This window comes from Cervus elaphus, chromosome 7, assembly GCF_910594005.1.
Source record: "Cervus elaphus chromosome 7, mCerEla1.1, whole genome shotgun sequence".
In the NCBI taxonomy this organism is placed as follows: domain Eukaryota; kingdom Metazoa; phylum Chordata; class Mammalia; order Artiodactyla; family Cervidae; genus Cervus; species Cervus elaphus.
Genome location: NC_057821.1, coordinates 30,912,258 through 30,934,588, shown reverse-complemented (window position 1 = coordinate 30,934,588; position 22,331 = coordinate 30,912,258). Strand labels below are relative to the sequence as shown.

General features: G+C 39.3%; 3 protein-coding genes and 1 long non-coding RNA gene across 6 annotated transcripts; 3 read left to right on the top strand and 1 right to left on the bottom strand.

The window, feature by feature from the left end:
* Window positions 1-649: 649 nt before the first annotated feature.
* LOC122697479 lies at window positions 650-14,319 on the bottom strand. The gene is made up of 4 exons (XR_006342066.1): window positions 14,121-14,319; window positions 3,877-4,073; window positions 2,816-2,852; window positions 650-1,017 (listed from the first exon to the last, which is right to left on the bottom strand). It is a non-coding gene; the product is annotated as an uncharacterized LOC122697479 (long non-coding RNA).
* On the top strand, window positions 2,423-15,319 carry ZSCAN16 (zinc finger and SCAN domain containing 16). 3 transcript variants are annotated; one of them, XM_043908213.1, is made up of 4 exons: window positions 2,423-2,834; window positions 3,615-4,084; window positions 5,575-5,713; window positions 15,192-15,319. In XM_043908213.1, exons 2-4 carry the CDS (start codon window positions 3,698-3,700, stop codon window positions 15,317-15,319), a joined length of 654 nt encoding a protein of 217 aa, XP_043764148.1. In that variant the 5' UTR covers window positions 2,423-2,834; window positions 3,615-3,697. The 3 variants fall into 3 exon arrangements, with proteins under 3 accessions (XP_043764148.1, XP_043764149.1, XP_043764147.1); XM_043908214.1 differs by lacking the exon at window positions 15,192-15,319 and adding an exon at window positions 7,173-7,752 and having other exon boundaries at window positions 2,425-2,834; XM_043908212.1 differs by lacking the exon at window positions 15,192-15,319 and adding an exon at window positions 9,522-11,098 and having other exon boundaries at window positions 2,429-2,834.
* Window positions 15,320-15,347: 28 nt separating this feature from the next.
* Window positions 15,348-17,096, top strand: LOC122697378 (coiled-coil domain-containing protein R3HCC1L-like). The gene has a single exon (XM_043908173.1). It carries the CDS (start codon window positions 15,348-15,350, stop codon window positions 17,094-17,096), a length of 1,749 nt encoding a protein of 582 aa, XP_043764108.1.
* A 6-nt stretch (window positions 17,097-17,102) lies between these two features.
* On the top strand, window positions 17,103-17,702 carry LOC122697444 (coiled-coil domain-containing protein R3HCC1L-like). Its single transcript, XM_043908270.1, has one exon. The coding sequence runs from the start codon at window positions 17,103-17,105 to the stop codon at window positions 17,700-17,702; it is 600 nt and encodes a 199-aa protein (XP_043764205.1).
* The last annotated feature ends 4,629 nt before the right edge of the window (window positions 17,703-22,331 follow it).

Genomic DNA, 22,331 nt, shown 5'->3' with positions numbered 1-22,331 from the left:
TGTCAACAGTAACTGCATATAGGTGATGAAAATAGATTCCTATTCTTTCTATTTCTTTTATATTCCAAATGGAAAAGTTAGAATTCATCTATACATGTAAACTTTTTAAAAATTAAAATGCTACAGAATATCTGAGCCTTCCTGGAGATGATTCTTTAATAGTTTTGTGTTTGTTTGGGGTTTTTTTTCCGTTATTTAGTACTGACTTAGATTTTTCAATTTCTTGAATGAATTTTGGAACTAATGGTTTTTCATTAAGAGTTTTAAAATTTTTCGGTAGCATACTTATTTCCAAACCTGCTATTATTTGATGAGATGCTGATATTATCTGATGAGGAAACATTGATAATTTTTCTCTCAGTTGGATTTACCATGGGTTTGTTGTTTTTATGGGCTTGTTTACAAAGATTTCATTCTTAGGTTTATTTATTAACATGACTTTTTCTATTTTCTAATTCATTTACTTCTCCTTTTATCTTGATTTCTTCTCTAACCTTTTCTTTGGGAGTTTCTTCCTCATTCTTTTTCTGATTTCTTGAGTTGAATTCTTAGTTCATTTTGTGTCTGTCTGTTTAGTGAAAGCAAGTGAGTGTATATATCCACCAAGTACTGATTTTTTTTAAGTTGTCAACTATTGTTTTTTCTGGGTTTTTATTTTGCTTTGTTTTGTTTCTTAGTCTTTCTGGGAGATATAACTAGAAGGGGAAGAGGGAAAGCTCTCCTTGTCATACACAAACTGTCTGCTTATGTCTTGGTAAAGAGGTCAGAGAGGCTTTATCCCAGTAGAGGAAGGACATACCTAAGCCAACAGCAGAGACAGAATTTTAACAGGATATCCGTGACAATGGTTGGAAGCCTCATTTTGTCTGGTGTTCAACCACTCAACCCCAGCCAGTGCTTCAAGGGACTGGTGAGTTGATTCTCTGAAGCTGACGAGTGACTGAAGTCAGGAGTATCTGAAGAAGACTCAGCTACTCAGGAAGTTCATGGCCTGTAGTGAGGTTTGTGTTTGAAAACCTGGTAAGAGAATTTGATAGAACAAACATTAAATAAGGAGAGACATGCTAATAGTCCATCATGCACTGAAGGAGAAACAAATACTTAAGCACTTTTTAGATTTTCTATTTGCTCAATTGGCTGTGCGAGACATATTATGCAGAGCAGGGGTTATCCTTTGTCTAAATTTTATAAAGCTTACTTGATAATTCATTTTTACACCCTTTCTAAATGTTCCACCTAGGTTTACTTGATTACTTGTATTTACCCTTCAGAAGCACAGGGAAGTTGGATCTGATTTTCATCTTAAAGGAGTTACATTCTTTTACAGGCTAACTTGTCAGGCAAAGAATTTCAGAGAAAGAAAAGATATTGCAAACAGGAAAATTATTTGTAAGTTGTGAAAAATAAACAAGGTTTAAAAAAATTATTTTTCTGTTTACACCAGTATTAGGCTTTTATAAAATTAAAACAAATATAGTGTATAAAAAAAAAAGTGCGGGTTCTCTTTTATCCCAAGTGATAATCATTGAGAATGCATTTAAGATGATTATTTTACAAAAATGATCATATCATATACTGTTTGTTTACTCATATGCCTTTGGCATCTTATAGTTTTTACTTTTAAAAATGATTGGGCATGTAGAAATTTTAATTCCCAAATGTTAGATGCTTGGATTTTCCAATATAAAAAATGTTTGTGTACATGTTCAAACATTTGTAAAACTACTTTATATGGATAATTCAAAGCTAAGTTGCTGGATCAAGAGGTATGGACATACTAATTTTAACAGCTCTTGGCTTCCAAAAATTTACAACTAACAGTGCCTCTATTTCCACATACTTTTCAATATGAAATATTACCAATCTTTTTCATAATCCAGGATTTTAAAAATCTCATTGTTTTAATGTAAATTCTTTAATTATCAATTTTGGATCAAAATATTTTGTAACATTATGTTGACAAGTATAAATTAACATCACAAGTGAGTTCCAAGATTAGTAATTTGGCAGTAACAAAAATACAAATGCTCCAACTCTGCGCTCTAGTAAATCCTTAGCTCTAGAAATATATACTATGGATATACCCTTATACACAAGAAGTTATGTGCAGAGTAATTTATTGAAAAAACCTACATAACCATCAACAGGGTCACTATTAATAAATTATGGCATAGTTGAACCCTATGTGATTATTTTTCTTTAAAAGAAAAAAGAGCAAAATGAAATAAGTCTTTTATGTACAAATTCCAGAATCAATTAGTAGAAGGGGGAAAAAAAGTTGCAGAACTGCTACCGTGTGTGTGTGTGTGTGTGTGTGTGTGTGTGTGTGTGTGTGTGTGTGTGTGTGTGTGTGTGTGTGTGTGTGTGTGTGTGTGTGTGTGTGTGTGTGTGTGTGTGTGTGTGTGTGCGCGCGCGCGCGCGTAGTTTACAATGTTGTATTAGTTTCAGGTATATAGCAGTGATTCAGTTATTACATATATTTATATTCTTTTTCAGATTCGTTTCCACTATAGGTTATAATTCTTTATAAATATTGAACCCTGTGAATGCATTACATATTCATATTGTTTAATAATTGAGTCAAAAAATTTGAGAGGGAACTTTAAAAAAAAAAAAAAAGGCAAAGAAAACATCAGGGAGCGATTAAGTCCCATAAGTCAAATGTTCACAAGTGGGGTCCTCCGCGAGCTAGGATTAGCTCCACCGAGGCGAGGCTTCCTAGAGCGGCCCGGAAGTGCCTGGCTGAAAGCAGCGGAGCGTCGATTGGTCGGTCAGTCTTTGTTCGGGCCGCCCCAAAGGACGCTAGCTGTCGCACCTGTTCCTCCTGGCGTGAGGTGAGTCTCTCCCGGCTCCTAAGTGGAGGAGGGGACAGGGCACAGTTGTAAGCAGCAACCCCCTCTCCACACCTCCCCCTTCCAGGCTGCCCCACCCCTCCAAACAGAGCTACGAGGGAGGACTAGGGCCAACATGCCCGGAGAATGGCGCTAAAGGGGAACAGTGTGAGTTACTCTGCGAGGGTACTCTTATAACCCTCCTCCTGAATTGGAGCATGTACCCCACAGCCACTGAATCCTACGGACCGGTCCACCTCAGGTTGTGGAATGAAAAAGCCTTTTAACAAAGTTATTAATATTCAGCGTTTACTCAATGCTTGCTGCCAGGCCAAGGGCTTTGCCTACTTACTTACACATCAACCCTATGAGAAACCTGAGAATTTTTACAGATGAGGATCCAGTAACTTGCTTTAAATTACACAACAGCCCAGATTCAAATTCATGCTCCTGTTTCAGTGTTCTTATTTTCAGCCTCATATCAGACTGTTCGGGCTTCTCTGGTGGCTCAGAGGGTAAAGAATTTGCCTGCAATGCAGGAGACCCAGGTTCAATCCTTGGTTGGGAAGATCCCCTGGAGAAGGGAATGGCAACCCACTCCAGTATTCTTGCCTGGAGAATCTCATGGACAGAAGAGCCTGGTGGGCTACAGTCCATGGGGTCGAAAAGAGTCAGACATGACTGAGCAACTAACATGTATATCAGATTGTTTACTCAGTTTGGTAGCTTCCTTTTATTAGTGTTTGTGTTCAAACAGTTTTTGTCATTTCTCTATGGCAATAGGTTTTTCTCTGAAACAAGATTCTGAGAGATTCCCCTTGACTCAGTCCCAGATAGAGGATTAATCTCCTGAAAAACAGCCCAGAATGACCACATTTCTGGAACTTGAAGAACAAAAAGGACTTCTAATAGTTAAAGCAGAAGACCACTACAGGGGACAGGACTCCATCTCACAAAAGTCCAGTCCTCACAGAAGGGAACTCTTCAGGCAGCACTTCAGGAAGCTCTGCTATCAGGACGCACCTGGACCCCGTGAAGCTCTTACCCAGCTCTGGGACCTTTGCCGCCAGTGGCTGAGGCCAGAATGCCACACAAAAGAGCAGATTTTAGACCTGCTGGTGCTTGAACAATTCCTGAGCATTCTCCCCAGGGACCTGCAAGCATGGGTGCAGGCACACCATCCAGAGACTGGAGAGGAGGCAGTGACTGTGCTGGAGGATCTGGAGAGAGAGCTTGATGAACCTGGAAAGCAGGTGGGAAGGCGGTGGTCATTTGGCTGTGAGTTTTCAGGGTATATGCACCCAGCCAAAGCAAAAGGCATATGCAAGAATACCTGAAAATATTTTAATATGTTACCCTAGAGAAGAACAAGGCTTAGGGACTGACACTGTCCGTGTCAAATAACTGAAGTGTGACTGAGTAAAAAGAGACACTAGGCTGATTCTATGTCAGTTTGGAAGGCTAGGACCAGTGAGAAGCTATAGGAAGGCAAACAGGTGTCAGAGGAAAACAAAGAATTTTCTAACATTCATAGTTACCTATACAGAAAATGCTTCCCTGGTGGCTCAGATGGTAAAGAATCCACCTGCAATGCGGGACACCTGGGTTCAATCCCTGAGTTGGTAAGATTCCCTGGAGGATGGCATGGCAACCCACTTCAGTATTCTTGCCTGGAGAATCCCCATGAACAGAGATGCCTGGTGGGCTACAGTCCACGGGGTAGCAAAGAGTGGGACATGACTGAGCAACTAAGCACAACACATACATAAAATAGGCTACCTTGTAATAAAAAACTCCCCTTCAAGGAGGGGTTCAAGTAGATAACAAGGATATTGCAGAACAGCACTGTCTAATTGTGACCCATTCACATTTAATACCTGTAATTAAATATTCATTTAATATATGGTAATTAAATATAATGTGAGCCACATATGTAATTTAAATTTTTAGTAGCCACATTTGTGAAATTAAATATATTTACCCAAAATGTGTAATCATGCAATCAATATTAAACGAGGTATTTGACATTTTTTTTTTCAGTTTTCAAAATTTGGTACATATTTTAAATATGTCCATTTGTATTAGCTATATTTCAGGTGCTCAGTAACCACGTTTGACTAGTGGCTATCATATTGGACCACACAGTTATAGAAGCTGCTGCTGCTGCTAAGTCAGTCATGTCTGACTCTGTGCGACCCCAAAGACAGCAGCCCACCAGGCTCCTCTCTCCCTGGGATTCTCTAGGCAAGAACACTGGAGTGGGTTGCCATTTCCTTCTCCAATGCATGAGAGTGAAAAGTGAAAGTGAAGTCACTCAGTCGTGTCCGACTCTTCGCGACCCCATGGACTGTAGCCTACCAGGCTCCTCCGTCCATGGGATTTTCCAGGCAAGAGTACTGGAGTGGGTTGCCATTTCCTTCTCCTAGTTATAGAAGAAATGCCCCCATTTGGTGGAAGTTGAGTTCGATGATATTTAAGGTATCTCAAGTCCCAAGACTATGATTCTGGGCCTCTGCAGATCACTGTTAGAGACACTGAATTTTATTCTCCAGTGTCCTGAAGTGTAGATCAACCTCTGTCTCTTCGTTTTTAGTCATTATTGCCATTTGCAGTTGAATGATAATTTGTCCTCTTTTCTGTGGCCCTGTTTCCTGGCACATGTTCTTCTGATCTTGTTCTGAAGTTCTTTCTGTTCTTTCACAAAATCTACCTTACACACCCAAACATACTTAATTTTTCCCAGGTTCCAGGCAATTCAGAAAGACAGGACGCACTTTTGGACAAGTTGGCCCCCTTGAGAAGGCCACATGAGTCACTGACTATCCAGCTTCATCCCAAGAAGACCTGGCAGGAGCAGAAATCTGGGGAGGCCCAAAGAAATGGTAAGGTGTAGGCGTTTGTGTATGTGAAGGAAGAGCTGGTTCCTTAGAGATGAGCTTCCTCATTTTCTTCTTCTCCTTTTTAAGTTTTTCTGCTTGTCCTTCACTTCGCTGTGGAAGATTTTATCTCCCTTCCCCCCTTGACCTTATCATTAAACTTAGGTGCTATTTTTTAATGAGTCTTATGGGCAGGAGTTTCAGGAGGTAGAAGCTGAAAGATACAGATCATTTTAATAAGCTTTAGTAAGCTTAACTGTGTGGAATCTTCACTTATGTTCTGTAAGAAGCCATATAAAAAGTTTCTCTCCTCACCTTTGGGAGATGACAGGACATGCACTTATAAAATAGTGCACAATAATAATTAACATGTCAACATGCTAAATTCTATTGTGTAGAACACAGAGGTTATTATTATGATTAATGGCTTGTCTGTGCAAAACTTTAAATTCTAGATGGTTTTTCCTTATGTTTTTATACAAATACTTCTGGACAGTTTCACTCTGCTTCTCATTAGTGTAAATCCAGAAAAATACACACTTCCTATACCTAAAATTGTAGAGGTTTACATATGTGCTGCTACCAAAATAACATTTCAAGGGAATACTATGCAGTTAAAATATGAATTATATTTTCTAATTCTAATCTACTGAAAGATGCCTCATGAAATCTAGCTATCCTGTGAGGCCTGTGGATTCTTAGGGAAGTCCATTTTGTCTGCATTCAACAGTGTGAATATGACTTTTTTCTAAAGTACCACCGTGGCAACTTTTTTAATCTATGTACCCTCCAACCAGGCTCCCCACCAAAAAACAGACAAGGAAAAAACAAAACAACTACCACACACACACACACACACACACACAAAACCCTGTAGAAATCACAACAAATACATTTGAAGAAATGCCTCTCGACTTTATTAAAATAATATAATATCTGGTCCAAATCCTCATTTTACAGTTGAACAGATATACCCACAGTGGCTGTGACTTTTCTAGGTTTCCACAAGAGTTAGAGGGAGAGCTGGGGCTCCTGCCTACTAGTCCAGAACAATATTTTAAAACAATCATGATAATAACCCAATAAAGCCAGTGTCTTTTAAAATAAATTTATTATTAAATAGACTTTTTTATGCAGGATCTTGTTTTAAAAATTTCATTCTGTCCATATCAGCAAGATTATGAATATTATCTGTTGGCTAGGGTAATGGAACTCATCTCTGTAAACATAACTTGGAATTATAATTAAGGTCATTTAATACAGAATTATCTTCATATATGAGAGAACTTGGAGAACTGAGTGTCTTGCAGTTCTTTCTAACACATTGTCAGGTATTTCAAAGGAAACTTTTTGGATATTGCTAATAACCCACAACACTGACTCTCTGGTAGCAGTAAGTGATAGTCTCCCTAACTTTGTTCCTGTTTCACTTCACTCAGCATTTAACCTTGTCCTTTCCCTCTAGACTGTCAAGCAAGTTGTACAAATGGTAATCAGATGGTTCTATGGACATATCCTCATCCCAGTGACCAGCAGAACTGGGCTCATCTGGAATGATAACGCACTTCATGGATGTGCCAAAATAAAATTGGAAGAATAGCCCTGGCAGAAGATGCAAAAATGAAATAATCCTAATCTTGTCAGTTCTGAAACAGGATCTTCTAATATCATATTAACCTGGGATTAGCTGGCAATTGGAAAAGATACATCAACAGAGCCCTGAAACTCCAGTTGGCCAAGGAAACTGCATGTCCCTGAGATGAGAAAAGTTCACATTTGATAGTTTCCATACAATTTTCTTTACATTGTTCAATTGCAGATGTAATGGAGAGGGTTGAATTGCTAACCCTATATATATATTTTTTAATTCTTTTGAAGTCCTGGTGAGGGATTTTCTCCAGACTTTTCTTGAAGTCATGGGAGAGAGATTCATCCTAAAGACTGGTAGATTCCTCTGAAGGTAGTAACTGACTACAAGTGCCAACTCTTTGTGTTCTTTAAAAAAAAAATACTCAAAAAAAAAAAAAAATACTCATCTTCATCAGTAAGCCGCCAAAAACCAACTATCAGTGCCTCCAGTACGTAAAAGAAGCAGCTGAGCCAAGGTGTTGATGATTGAAAATACTTTCTTAATGGTATAGTGGTATCTCTAACTTCCATGATTTGCTTAATGATCGTTAACCTACTAATACTAACTTAGCAATACTTCTGCCACACATTATAATTTTCCACATGCTTTATCATACATTTCCTCATCTGATCAAACAATAGGTAAGGAGGAGGGTACAGAGGTGATATGGAACCAAATGGTTATGATCTGCCAACATTTAAACAGTTATCAGTAGAGCCAGGACTGAAATCTTGACCTTCTGGCTCTAATCCAGTCCTTGTAATTCTAGCCAGAGATAAAATGGTATTTAGATTCCAAAACAATATCATTTTAGAGCAAATAACCAAACTTTTTTTTAATCTATTGCCTGATTAAAAATATGTATTGTAAGGAGGAAAGTAAAATTTGAGGAAGATTTGGTAGCAAGAGGACATTGTGATGACAGTGAAAAGTGGAGTTCACTCAGTCCAGAGCCAGTGTTTTCCGTTCCCAGCCCAGGCACTGAAATGTTCTGGTAGCTCTTGCTGTTTCTCCCATCATGCCAAGTGGACCACTGAAAACCATGTGATTAAATGATTGTTGCACAGTTGGGATTCCTAGACCTGTTGAGATGGAGGTTTCAGCATAACCAAACAGGTGACATCCAACATTAGACCCTAGGATTACCCCCTCCAAATCATTAAAACACCTACTTCCTTATAAAATTTATTGAGTACTTGCTGTGTGTCAAGTTCCATGCTAAGCTTGGGGTTGAGGATATGGGATCAGGAAGAGGGAAAAGAGCACATCCAATTTAGGAGGTTAGGGAAGACTTCTGGAGGAGACAGCATTTGAGATGGACCTTGAATAATAGGTAGGTCAGTGGCTCTCAAAGTGTGGTCTCTAGACCAGCAGTATCTATCATACCAAGAAGTGCAAATTCCTGGGCTGCACTCCAGCCTCATCAGATCAGAAGCCCTGGTGGTAGGGAGTCCAGCGGTCTGTTTTGTTAAGCCATCCAGATGATTCTGATGCACAATAAAGTTTGAGAACCACCCAGCTAGGATTTAGACAAGAAGAGATGATATCGAGGACATCAGTTTCAGAAGAAAGGATTCAACCCAGAACATATGCCAGACCATCTACTGTCACTTCCTGCTTATCTTCCTCCCTCTATTTATCCTGACTTGCATGTTTTCTCTCTGCTTTTAGCTGTTATTTATACACACTTCTCTCCCTCGATGGTTCCTACTCAGTACATTCCTCTCAAATTCCTCATCCCATTACCCTCTCCAATCGCTTTTACTAGGTTTTACTCGTACTACCTATGTTTCAGACCCTTTAAATTTCTCCCAAAATACCTCCCTCCCCTTCTTTGTTTTCTAATCTCTGTTTATCACTCTTAATTATCTTTGGCATATCTGGAGTTCCTATTTACCACTCTGCATTTGCACATGATTGCCTTGTCCACATTTTTGCTTTTTCTTCTCCTCCTGATTTATTCCCAAATAATAATTCTGATGTCATCCTTAGTGGCCTCTTCGTAAATTTCTTCCCTATATTGCCAATATGTGTTTTGATGGTGCCAGTTATCTAATTTGTGCATCATATGTGATTTTTCATTTTTATAACATAATTTTAACATTTACATGTTCTTTATTCCATGGATTTCTTGCTTCTCAAACCTAGAATAGGACCTATTCGTATACTGTACATTTGTTACAGGTGATGAAACCAAGACTAAAACTGAAGAGTTGTCCCAGAAGGAAGATAAATCCAAAGACATGGAATTCCTTGGGAAGATAAATGACAGACTTAACAAAGATATTCTTCAGGATCCTGAATCCAAAGATGCTTTTGAAAGTGAGGGCATTTTCGAGTGGCAGCAGAGGAAAAGGAGATGCTATAAATGTGATGACTGTGGAAAAAGTTTCAGTCATAGCTCAGACCTTAGTAAACACAGGAGAACGCACACTGGAGAAAAGCCTTATAAATGCGATGAATGTGGAAAATCTTTCATTCAACGCTCACATCTCATTGGACATCATAGAGTACACACTGGGGTGAAACCCTATAAATGTAAAGAATGTGGGAAAGATTTCAGTGGGCGCACAGGTCTCATTCAGCATCAGAGAATCCACACAGGTGAAAAACCCTATGAATGTGATGAGTGTGGGAGGCCCTTCCGTGTAAGTTCAGCCCTTATTAGACATCAAAGAATTCATACAGCAAATAAGCTCTACTAACATGGTATAAGTAACAAAAGTTCTTTAGCCACTCAGGCCAAAGTAGTTATCAGAGAAATCTACCTTGGAGACCTTGAGTATCCTAAATGTAGGCAAAGCTTCAATCATCATTAAAAATTTCTCTGGCATCAAAGAATCTACCTGAGTAAAATTTCATTTTATTTCTAAATTAGTCTTAGAGTTGTACACCCTCAAAGTCTTAACGTGAAAAGTAGTTTGGAGCATTGAGACCATGCTACCCATTTTTAGTCTGATGTTGATTCCAGATTGTTACCAAAGTGTCTACCATCTGATCTTGACCAGAGGGCAAGGATAAGAGTCAAGAGAGGTACAGAAAGATTTCAGGGCAGAGACAGCCTGGAGTGATAGTGGCAATAAAAGAAAGTCCAGTGGGACCTGGGATAACTGCTGCCATAAGGCAAAGGAGGCATGATGTTAAAGGAGGTCTAAGTAGCTGTCAGTACTATGGGATTAGTCAGTGCCCTAGTAAGTCTGTAGAAACCCACAAAAAATTGATGAGGATGCAGCCAGTTGGAAAGAAGAGCTCTGAGTCCAATCACAGCCACAGTTTCTGGAAATGAAGATGTTATATGTTAGACACTGTAATCCAGAATCACTGAGTTCTAGCAGACAGCCATCCTGGAATGATGGCACCTGCTCTAAAAGAACCCTAAACATGGAAGGCAGTTTCTCAAATTGTTGTGAAACATGCATCACTTCTCCCATCATTTTTGGAGGGAGGCAAGAACTTGTAGTTTTCATGAACTAGTAGAACAGACAGTGACAGTTAAGAGGCACCTAAAGGGAGTATGGGGACAGTTCTTTCAGACACAGGTGGGGGTGGTGGTTAAACTGGTGATTCTGAATGGGGAACCAATAGCTATGAAGGGAAGAAGTGATTGACGGTTGGGGAGAAGGGGATGTCAGAGGTATGCACAGGCATTGGTAAAGAGAGAGGAAACAAGATAGAAGAGAAAGGGATGGAATGAAAAGAGAATGATAAAAAAAAAAGGAATAAGGGTATAGGGAAAGGAACAAAGATAAGATATGGTGATAGAGAAGAGAAAAGGGTGACAATTCTAATATTGACATCAATAATTGAAACATGGGGCACATGTCACAAGCCATGCAAAGGTGAACAGATCAGCTTATCCCAAGGTCATTGAGTCATACATGCACATGTTATTTTTGTTATCTTTATTGAGTCTACAGTCTCATCCTGAGCATGAAATTATTTCTTTATAGTCTTAACCAAAAAGTCCATCAACAGTGAACACCTACTAGAAACTTTGAAATGCTTCAAAACAACCTGTTCTCCCCTTAGTAATATCACAAGAGAGATTAAGGTTCTAAAAGAATAGATCTCTCAGTCTTTCTTACTCAAATCCTCTAGAGCACAGTTTCTCAACCTTGGTTTTACTGACATTTTCACCCAGACGATTCCTTGTGGATTTGTCTCTGCACTGTGGGATGTTTAACAGTTTCCTTGGCTTCCATACCCCTAGAGGCCACCAGCAGCCCCAACTTATGACAAGCAAAAATTTTTTAAGAGATGCAAATATTCCCTGAAAGGCAAAATCTTTCCCCTACCCCACCAGCCTAGTGAAGAATCACTGCTCTATAGGAAAATAATCTGATTTTCATGACTGTTCCACATCATATAAGATTCAACTTAGAAATATATATGACCAGCACTACTAGACCATTTTACTACCCCACAAAATGATTCCCATAATACCTAAAATCTATGCAGCATACATGCTAAAGTAGTCTACTTTAGGAAGCCATACCTCACTTAGTTTTGAGCACCAGAGGAATCTGTCCTCAAATGTGACCTGTATAAAGAGCTTACAGTTGCATTTTTCTAGACCTTCTTCCCTCTACCATACTTCTGATACTACCCTCTCCTTTGCCCGTTTTGACCCAAGGATGAACAGACATTTTATCCTTTAACTATCTGTGCTGTCCAATACATTAGCCACTAGGTACATGTGGCTATTTAGCACTTGAAATATGGCTACGCAACTGAGGAACTAAATTTTTTTTCACTTTAATTTAAACTTAAAAACTGATACTCAATTCAGTTATTGGAAAACCTTTAAGTATGTTTAGAGTAATTTGGGTATATAATTTTCCACTGAATTTTATGCAATCTCAATATAGATCAAGTACTTCCAATGAAAATTTAATAACAGTTGAGATGTGTAATAAGTGTAAACACTGGCTTTCAAAGATTTAGTATGAAAAAAGGTATTAACTTTCATTTATAAGTTTAGATTTTAAAATAATATTTTGGATATACTGGTTTAAATAACATATATTAAAATTAATTTCATCTTTTTACATTTTTAATGTGGCTACTAGAAAACTTAAAATTACATAGGTGGATACATTACATTCCTATTTATTGGACAACATTGATCAAGATCTCATTCTCAGGGCAGGTCCCATTCACTATGTTCCAAACCACCTCAATTTTGTACAGCCAAGTTCTGCTGTGCCAAAGACTTTATACCTATTTCTTTTTATTCATTAATCCAATAAATATTTGCTTAGTGCATGCTGTGTGCCAACCCTCTCTTCTAGGTATTAGGGCTATAGCAAGATATAACAAGATAAATAAGATCCCTACTTATATAAGCCTACATTACAGTAAAGGGAGACAAGACATATCAAAGAGGATTAACAGTATGTGGAATATAAACAATGAATTGAAACAGAGTGACTGACTACTACAAGTAATCAGAAAAGGCTTTTCTGGAGAGCTGACATTTTAACTGAAATATAAATGTCCAGCCTTGGGAATTTCTGCAGAAGACCATGCCAGGCAAAGGGAATAACTAATACAGCCTATATGGTAGGAATGAATCTGATGTGTTTACAGGAAATGAAAGAAAGTCATTGGGTCTAAAGCACTGGATTAAAGGAAATGTGGTATAAAGTTAGGCTAAAGAGGTGAGCAGGGGATATGTATTCTAAGCATGGGGCACCACTGGAAGGGAAGGACATGATCTGATTTATCTTTTTAAAAAATCCTTCTGGCCCCTTAGGGAACCAAGAGTGAGAAAAGAGCAGAAGTAAGGAAACCAGTCAAGAGCCTACTGTAGTAACCCAGATGAGAGAAGGCAGTGGCACCGACCAAAGTGGACATGAAGAGAAATAAACAGATTCAAGGTATATTTTGGAGAGAACGCCAGAACAATTTGCTAAAAGAAAAGACTGGTATAGACCCCTAAATTCTCACACAAAAAGATGTTTAATACTGGGTTAAACATTTGAAATTCCATTTTTGTACAGTCAAATATCAATTTCAAATGATTTAACTTAGTAGAAACAAAATAAGAACAGAGAAGAATCTAGAGAGAAATGGAATAGGAAAAGGGACTCTGAAGGGCCTAATTGTGAAATGAAAATCTGTACACTTTTCTCCTTAAAACTTTCTGTGGAAGGCACCCTTTGTTAAGCTCTTTGTCTAGACAGAAACTGCCAACAAACCTGATTCAGAACACTGCTATAATAACATGTCTCAGTACAGACTTTCTTCTGGATTGCATATTTCCGAAACTGGTAAAATCAGGTTATCAATGAAAGGCAGTAGAGCAGAGGTTAAGAGCAGACTGGGTATGAATCCTTGCTTTTCCTGTTTCTAATTATATGACCTTGGCATATCCATTTTCTGTGCCTCACATTCCCCATCTGTAAAACAGTGGTAACATGGTGTCTACCTCAAAAAGTAGGAATTACAGAAGGGACCAAATGTTTTGGGTTTAGAACAGTGCCTGCACATAGTAAATATTGTTAGCATTAGACTAGGCCAATAGTGCTGTTAAGTCTTTTTGTTCATCAAAATGCATCATGTTCAGCATTTCTTCCCCTCAAAGCTGCTTAAATTAGTTGAGTGGTATTTTATCTTCATGAATTGACTGCAGCAACTGTTGCTGTTTTGTATGTGTATTCCTGTAATGCTAACCATTACCCTAATTCTGAACTGCTCGTTAAATACCTAACCCCAGTCCCAGCCCGGACGGGCCCACCCGACGGAGAACACCATCCGCGCCGCCCTCACTTGGGCACTCACCCGCCAGCCCTCGTCTCCCGGCGCTTTCCAGCCCCTGGCGCTGGGCCCAGCTCACAGCGCCGTTTACCCGGCCGCAAAGGCCGGCCCGGGAGCTCTGGAACCGTTAGCTACCGGAAGTGGCCGAGACGCGCGAGAGCGCGAGGAAAGGGGCCGGTTTTTCCCGGATCCAGAAGCACTGAGGTTGGCGCCTGGGAAGGAACTCAGGACCCCAGGTGGAGGAGGCGGAGAACCGTTTGAGGGATCCGAGAACTCCGTCATTTAAGTGGGTTCTTGGGAGGGAAAGGAAGTAGGTCATCTTTCCAACATGAACTTGAAATAAGTCATGTTCTTCTATACCGTCCTCTCATTTTCGCTGTTGTACACACCTCATTTTTGGATTCCTAGAGAAGGCTTTCTGATTGAAGTGAAATCTGAGCCAGACCTTGAAGGATGGACAGAGTTTAGGTAAGTGCAGAGTAGTAGGAAGTGTACTTCTAGCAGAAGGGTCAGTATGAGCAAAAGTGTGATACTGAGTGAAATAGCAGATAGGAGAATCAAGCCACCTTCTAAGCCAGACATTAAAGAGATTTGCAGAAATGTGAAATGATTCCACCCCTTTTACTTTTTTTGAAAATACAGATAAACTTCATAAAATATTAAAGTAACATAAAATGTTACCTAACATGTAATGGGTACCTTACTGTTATTTTAAAGAAAAACTTTAATTCCTCAGTTTTAATTTAGAACACAGCAAATCTTGTTGGATATGACCTGTGTAAACAAACTCTTTGGAGTCCTCACTAGTTTTTAAGAATATAAAAGGAGTCATGAGACCAAAATATTTGAGAATATGCTATTCCATATACTATATGAAGTGATGCTTCTGAAACGAAAATGTAGAGCAACTATGGAAAATGCAGGAATACCTTGAGGCCCTAGGTGTGGGAAATGTTTGGAGTCTTATTAGAAACATGTCATCTGCTTATACAAGCAGGGAAAGTATGAATGACCAGAGTCTTATTTTTTTGTGTTTTGGTGGGTCTTTCATTGCTGTTGGACCTAGTGACTCAGGAAGTTTAAAATATGTTCTAGGGAGGAGGCGGCGGATGCAGAGAGCCAAGACGCCCCGGGAGAGGCTGCTATCAGAAGGGAACTTTTGTACCATTTGCCTCAGATACAGCCTGTCTGCACCTTCTAGAGTTTTACTATTCAAAAAATAAATTCCACTTATTTGATTGAGGTTGTGCCATGCAGCAAGAAGCAGAGAGATGCAGAGTTCGAGCCAGGAGGCCTGACATGGCACTTTATGTACCCGAAGCTCGAAGGGGTATAGTACTACTGAAATCAGGTGACGAGGGAAAAAGCTGTGGTCCACCTAACTCCGTGGTGAAAGAAGAACAAAGGGAAGATTCTCTCTCCCAAAAGGAGATCTTTCAAGACAAATGCAAGACTCCAAGACTAAGTATTAATCCTGATAAAAAGGAGCACAGTTGTAGAGAAGGAAAGAAATATTCAACGAAATTTAAAAAAGATACATGCCTTCAAGAAAGAAAGAAAGATAGGGTTTGTACTAAGAGGGCAACTGCAGAATCCAAAGAAGTATTATCCCAAGGACATCAGCAAAGAGTCTTCAATACTGGGATTGTACCTAGCGTACCTTTACAAAGACATTTTAAACCAAAGAAGGTAGAGTGTTTGGAGGTTGAAACCAGAGATGTGATAGGACATGATGGGTTGCTTCTATCTCAATCTTGTTCAGAAATCAGTAAGGCTTGGGTTCCAAACAAGCCATCCACAAACGTGGAAATCTCTGATATCAAGAGAAATGAACTAAATGGGGAAACATTTGAAGATAGAAATTTGGAAAACAGAATGGAAACTGATGCCAAGATTATGGAGATACTATCCCAGTTTCCTGGAGATTTTAATTCTGTGGTGAAACCTGAGAGTGTGATCTCACCAGTAAAACAAAACTCTGATTCTGGAATTGTACAACAAGGCATGCAAACATTAGATGGAATGCTGAAGCACAGCAATGGCGCCATCACTACTGATTCTGTTCCTAGCAGTTCAGATGGTATCATTGGTCAGACTTATGTAGACTTGGATGCTGAGAATGTTGGTGATACAGCCAATAGGACAGACTCCGTCTCGAGTCAGAAAGGTATGGATTCCATTCCTGAGACTGTGGGTCACCTCTCTCATCAAATGACTATGGCCAGCAAATTAGAGAGCACAAATGACATTTCTGATCCAACAACGATTAGAGGGTGTGAGGAGAATGACAGCACTGCTGATGAGTTATGTGTGAAGCATGAATCTTCTGATACAGCTGCCCTTGCTCATGAAACATATACAGATAATGAGTCCGAGAGTGTACGTAACATTACCAATAAGACATGTACAATGGACATTACAGATACCATATCTGATCAAAGGGTAGGCAGCCCTTGTGTAGTTGCAGTTAGAGTAGCAGATGAAGCTTGTAGCAACACAGGGAGTTTCTCAGACTGTTTAGAAATGAATGCAGATACAGCCCTTCTTCATGCAGCTGAAAGTGGGAATGACACTGAAAATTTCAGTAACCTGACTGCTTGCTCAGATATCTATGCTGAGAGTATTTCATCTAGTTTCACAGAGTCAACAGGAAAGTTGATAGAGAGCTTGTCAGATTGTGCTTCCTCCTTACCTATAAAGAAGATAACTGGTAGTAATTGTAACACTTATTTGGACTCTGAACTCAGTATATTAAATGGGACAAACGTATTTTCAGATAGTGCCTTGGGCAGTGATCTTGATGGTACTGGTGATATAACAGAGGCATTACATGAACTTAAGACTGCTGAAGAGTTCCAAACAGAAGATGGTGACTCAGAGAATGTGGAATTTGGTATATCCTTTCCTGATATAGAATCAGTATCTAAGGAAACATCTGTGGAGCCAAAAGCAACAGATATATCTCACACAGAAAGAAATGCTGCTACTGAGGAGAGCTGAGAGTCTATGTTCAATGATGATGGTGAGTGCCTGGACCCACGTCTTCTCCAAGAGTTATCAGGGAATATGAAGAACAGAGAAAGTATCCAAGAACCTAGATTTGATTATTACAACCATGAAGTTCCTGATATTGACCTCAGTGATTGTGAATTCCCACATGTCATTGAAATTTATGACTTCCCCCAAGAATTTCGTACTGAAGATCTTCTACGGATTTTCTGCACTTATCAAAAGAAAGGATTTGATATTAAATGGGTGGACGATACACATGCCCTAGGAGTATTCTCCAGTCTGATTACAGCCCGTGATGCTCTTGGTAGTAAACATACCATGGTGAAGATCCGGCCCTTGTCACAGGCCACAAGAGCAGCCAAGGCCAAAGCTAGAGCTTACGCTGAGTTTCTCCAGCCAGCAAAGGAGCGTCCTGAGACTTCAGCAGCCCTAGCCAGAAGGCTAGTCATCAGTGCCCTTGGGGTTCGAAGTAAGCAGAGCAAAACTGAACGGGAAGCAGAGCTTAAGAAACTGCGAGAAGCCCGAGAGAGAAAACGATTGGAAGCCAAGCAACGGGAAGCCATCTGGGAAGGCAGAGACCAGTCTGCAGTTTGAACATCTCTTGATGAAAGGGATAATTCCAGGAATTTAGAAAGTACTTCCAGTTTTCAGAGGATTTTTCCAGACCTCTGTGTACATGCAGATGTGCGTGTTAATGAAAGAAAGAGATAAAGCGATCAAGACAAGGGCTGACTGGGTATAAGAAGAAGATCAACTCCTGTTTGTCTTCACTCCTACATGCAGTTCTTTGGAGTCGCCTTACTGTGTTGGACGTGGAAGGAAGCCATCAGCTTGGGAGAAACTTGGAGGATGTGACTTCCAAGAATCCTTTGGACAGGGCAAGCCATGCTTCCAAGATGTTTTACGTGAAAGCAAAACAGAGGATTCAAACCTGTGACGATGGGAGATTTAGGCCCTGCAAAGGCAAGGTGCTCTTAGTACCTCACAAAGCTGAGACCAGCAGTATTTCGGGGGGCAGATGAGGCAGGTGGGGGACAGAGGGGAGGGAGCCGCTAGTACAAAGAGGTGGACCGGTATCTGGTGTAGTTGATATTCACAGAATCTACACTGCCAGTTCCAGAACCCCAAAGGGGGTGAACTGCAGCAGGTGTAGGCATTTGGACTCCAGATCTTGTCCTAAGCCGAGTGCCTGGGGCTGCCCCAGCTGCATGGCAGCCAGGGGCTTGCCAGCTTCATTCCTCATAGGAAGCTAGTCTTGGGAGCTGGGTGCCAGTTCCGGTTTAAACAGCACTATCATGTTATAAGAGGGAGACATTAAAGCCCATTTTGTGATTAAAAAAATAAATAAATAAAATAAAATATGTTCTAAACCCTGGTGTGGCTAATTCTAGTAGTGATTTTAAAGGGTTAAAAGTTTATTTTTCATAGTAAGAAGTCAATAATATATCTATACTTGAAAAATTCAGGAAATGTTAGTGTTAACATGTTATTTTTAAATGTGGAGGTTAGTAAAAAAGTAAACAAAGAGTTAAAGTGGTTGCCTCTGAGGAATAGATATTGATAACAAAAGGGAAGAGTGAGGCCTGGTGTTTATCACACCATAAGCCTCAGAGTACTATTAATTTTATTTACTTTTTAAAAATGTCTTTTTATTAGTAAAATGCACAAATCAGATGTGCAACTCAATGAATTTTTATAATATATGCAACCATGTAACTACAACTCCAACCCATAGTAAACTTTTATCTTCTGTCACCACAGATATTATGAATCTTGATATTAATTTTACTTAAACAAATGCTCACACAAGGCTACTTTTATTCAACGTAATAGGTAGGAAGTTAGACATGAGCAACTGGAGGGGTGGCCTGGCTGAAAGGGATGCAATCTGATCTGATCTCTAAACTCCATCTCAGACACACCCAGGAAAGCTCACAGATAGGCTACAAAATAACCACAAAGACATTTCAACTCCTACACATGGACCCTAGGCACACAGTGGATACAAAATGACCAGAGACTTCCCCAAGTAACCTTAGGCTATTAGGAGCCTATTAAGGATTCATGAATATTCTGCATCTAATTATAACATAAAATTATGGGAAGACATAAACAATACAACTTGCTGTCATATAACATAATTGTCACTCAGCCTTGAGTATATGCCCATTTGCATTCCCTTTCATTTATTGGTGGTGAGTGCAAGCCCTACTTCGCACTAGGTATAACCAAAAGAAGGAAACTGGAAGTATAAAATGGGGAAGCCGAGAGGGCTCAAAAGGAAGGACAAGGAGGATTGGACTAATGAAAGATCTATTTGTCTTTGTCTGTTGTTCTACTTTTTTTGGTCCATTGCTCCAGAAAAAGGAACAAACCAACATAACAAATTTTTTTAGATTTATCCATGTTGTTCATCTATCAGTGCCGTACTTAGTTACTGAGTTGTGTCTGACTCTTTGTGACCCCATGGGCTATAGCCCACCAGGCTCCTCTGTCCGTGGGGATTATCCAGACAAGATTACTGGAATGGGTTGCTATGCCCTCCTCCAGGGGATCTTCCCAACCCAGGGATTGAACCCAGGTCTCCCACATGGCAGGCAGATTCTTTACCATCTGAGCCCCCAGGAAAGCCTTATCTATCAGTAGCTGCTTTTAGTTTCTGACTGTATGATCAGTTTAGTTTCTGTTGTATGATCATAACAGTATTTGATTTTCTCTTCTCCTTTTGATGAACTAATTTGGGCATATTATGAATAATTACGAATTATGAATAAAGCTGCTATGGACTTATGGTTTTATGTCTTAGGTAAAAATACCTAGGAGTGAAATTACTGGGCTATAATGTAGGCATTATTTAACTTTATTAAAAATTGCTATTTTTCAAACTAGTTGTACCATTTTACACTCTCACTAACAGTGTATAAGAGTTCAGTTGCTTCATATCCTCACTTCAGTTCAGTTGTTTAGTCATGTCTGACTCTTTGCGACCCCATGGACTGCAGCATGCCAGGCCTCCCTGTCCACCACCAACTCCCGGAGTTTACTCAAACTCATGTCCATTGAGTCGGTGATGCCATCCAACCATCTCATCCTCTGTTGTCCTTTCTCCTACCTTCAATCTTTCTTCAGGGTCTTTTCCAATGAGTCAGTTCTTCACATCAGGTGGCCAAAGTATTGGAGTTTCAGCTTCAGCATCAGTCCTTCCAATGAATATTCAGGACTGATTTCCTTTAGGATGGACTGGTTGGATCTCCTTGCTCTCCTATATCCTTTCTAGCACTCAGTATTGTCAGTCATTTTCATTTTAACCATTCTAATGGATGTGTGATGGTCTTAATTTTATATTCCCTTGATGAATAATGATTTTTAGTACCTTTTCATGAACTTATTGATAATTCATATGTCTTCTTTGGTAAAGTGTGTGTCCATAACTTTTGCCTATTTATGTTTGTTTTCTTATGATTGAGCTGTAAGAGTTCTTTATATATTCTGGATACCAGTTGTCAGAAATATGTATTGAAAAAATATTTTCCATTCTAAATGGAATATTTCCATCCTAAATATTTTCCATTCCATTTTTCATTTCTAAATGGTGCTTTTTGCTGAGCAGAAAATTTAAATTTTGATGAAGTCAAATTTAGCAATTTTATCTGTTATTAGTGCCTTATGAGAAATCTTTGCTTAGGTTACACTATTTCATTTCTACTACCTATGTATACAACTTTGATTTTAAAAAATTGTTTTTTAATGTAAAAATGAAACAGCATAGTTCTAGTCTGTTGACAGTTATTTTCAGTTTTCATCTCTGGTTGGAAGCAAAAACTATGAAATAACAAAAGTATTTTGAAAGAGTTGAAACACTGTAACTTCTGTGTTTATTGTTATTTGTTTTATTGTGATGATTAGCTGACAAAACTCTTACAAGCAAATCAATGCTACTAAGGCTCAGTCCTGAGGACAGACATTTTTAGGTTAAGGTTGGGGACTGGATAGAAACATTGGTGGTGGTGGCTATCAGCAGGATCAGATAAGGAGGGAAAATTAAGACGAAGATTGGAGGGGCACCTGAAAACCCAGCATAAATGGATAGTTAGAAAAAATGTTAAAGGAATAAAAATGGGGGACCAAAACAGCAACAAAAGTAAAACATTTTTCATGTGAAAAAAAATCAAGGAAAACCTCCTTTACAATGGAGTCAGGAAGCCCTGACGGAGAGCTCTCACACATGTACTAGTATTACAGCCTGCATAACCAGTAAGAATAAGGAAAATAAAAATTATTTTAACAAGGTCCGCTTCTACTTATATGGAATTCTTTGTACAAAAGTCTGTCTGTCACAACTCCTTATTCATGATGATGAGAATATAACTTTTCTTCTGGTACAAGAGAGGACATTTCTCACAAGGGAATTTCATCACCTGCTTTTAAAAAGAGCTCTCCCTGCCCCAGCGGCAATGCACTGACCACTGCTTGCCACTAATAAGAAACGGCCATAACCTCCTTCTTCTCCAGCGAACTTTTATTCAAGACAGCCCTCCCCCAAACTAATAAAGTTGATCTTCCCTTTGTTTCTTGGTCTTGTCTCTAAAACACCACTCCTTGCGTGACCCAAATAGCAATTCTCTGCTTTTCCTGCACAAACCCATTTTGCTGTTAAAATAATTGGCTGTTTGATTTTTGAGGCCAGCATCCACAACCTCCGCCCCCAAATCCTATGTAGTCTAAAAAGTTAAAATTGTAAGGGTGTATAAGGAAAGAACATGGATTTGAATTTGGGTTTTCATAAATTTGTGGTATTGGAAACAGGGTCTACAACTTAAGTTTATGTCATAATTACGTCATAATCCTAAACTTAACTCAGTACTAAAAAAGCTAAACTGCAAAGCAGGTTTTGTAAGAGACTGCAGTTTATTAAAATAGGAAAGGGTGGAACATATGTAAAGACTCGAAAGAATTCATATTTTCTATGAACTGGAATTCCTATGAACTGGAATTCATATTTTCTATAAACTGGAATTCCTCAAGAAATTTGCAGTCTACGTGGGACGGTTAGATATGTTTATGGAGAGAGAACAATAAAGTACAGGGATATCTAACCCGGCCAAACGCAAGTCTAGTTAGTTAGCATCATAAGGATCCTCCACCGCTACCCCAGCTACCGCCTGCTCCCAGCCCTGGCCTCTGCAAGCCCTCGGATCAGCTCTCCGGGGGACCTTTACCTCC

What these genes read in the sequence shown, in the direction of transcription:
- ZSCAN16 (XM_043908212.1), top strand. Translation starts at nt 3,698, where the DNA reads ATGACCACATTTCTGGAACTTGAAGAACAAAAAGGACTTCTAATAGTT. An exon ending in TTGATGAACCTGGAAAGCAG is followed by an intron (nt 4,085 to 5,574) that starts GTGGGAAGGCGG and finishes AATTTTTCCCAG; the next exon opens with GTTCCAGGCAATTCAGAAAG. An exon ending in TGGGGAGGCCCAAAGAAATG is followed by an intron (nt 5,714 to 9,521) that starts GTAAGGTGTAGG and finishes CATTTGTTACAG; the next exon opens with GTGATGAAACCAAGACTAAA.
- LOC122697378 (XM_043908173.1), top strand. Translation starts at nt 15,348, where the DNA reads ATGCAGCAAGAAGCAGAGAGATGCAGAGTTCGAGCCAGGAGGCCTGAC.
- LOC122697444 (XM_043908270.1), top strand. Translation starts at nt 17,103, where the DNA reads ATGTTCAATGATGATGGTGAGTGCCTGGACCCACGTCTTCTCCAAGAG.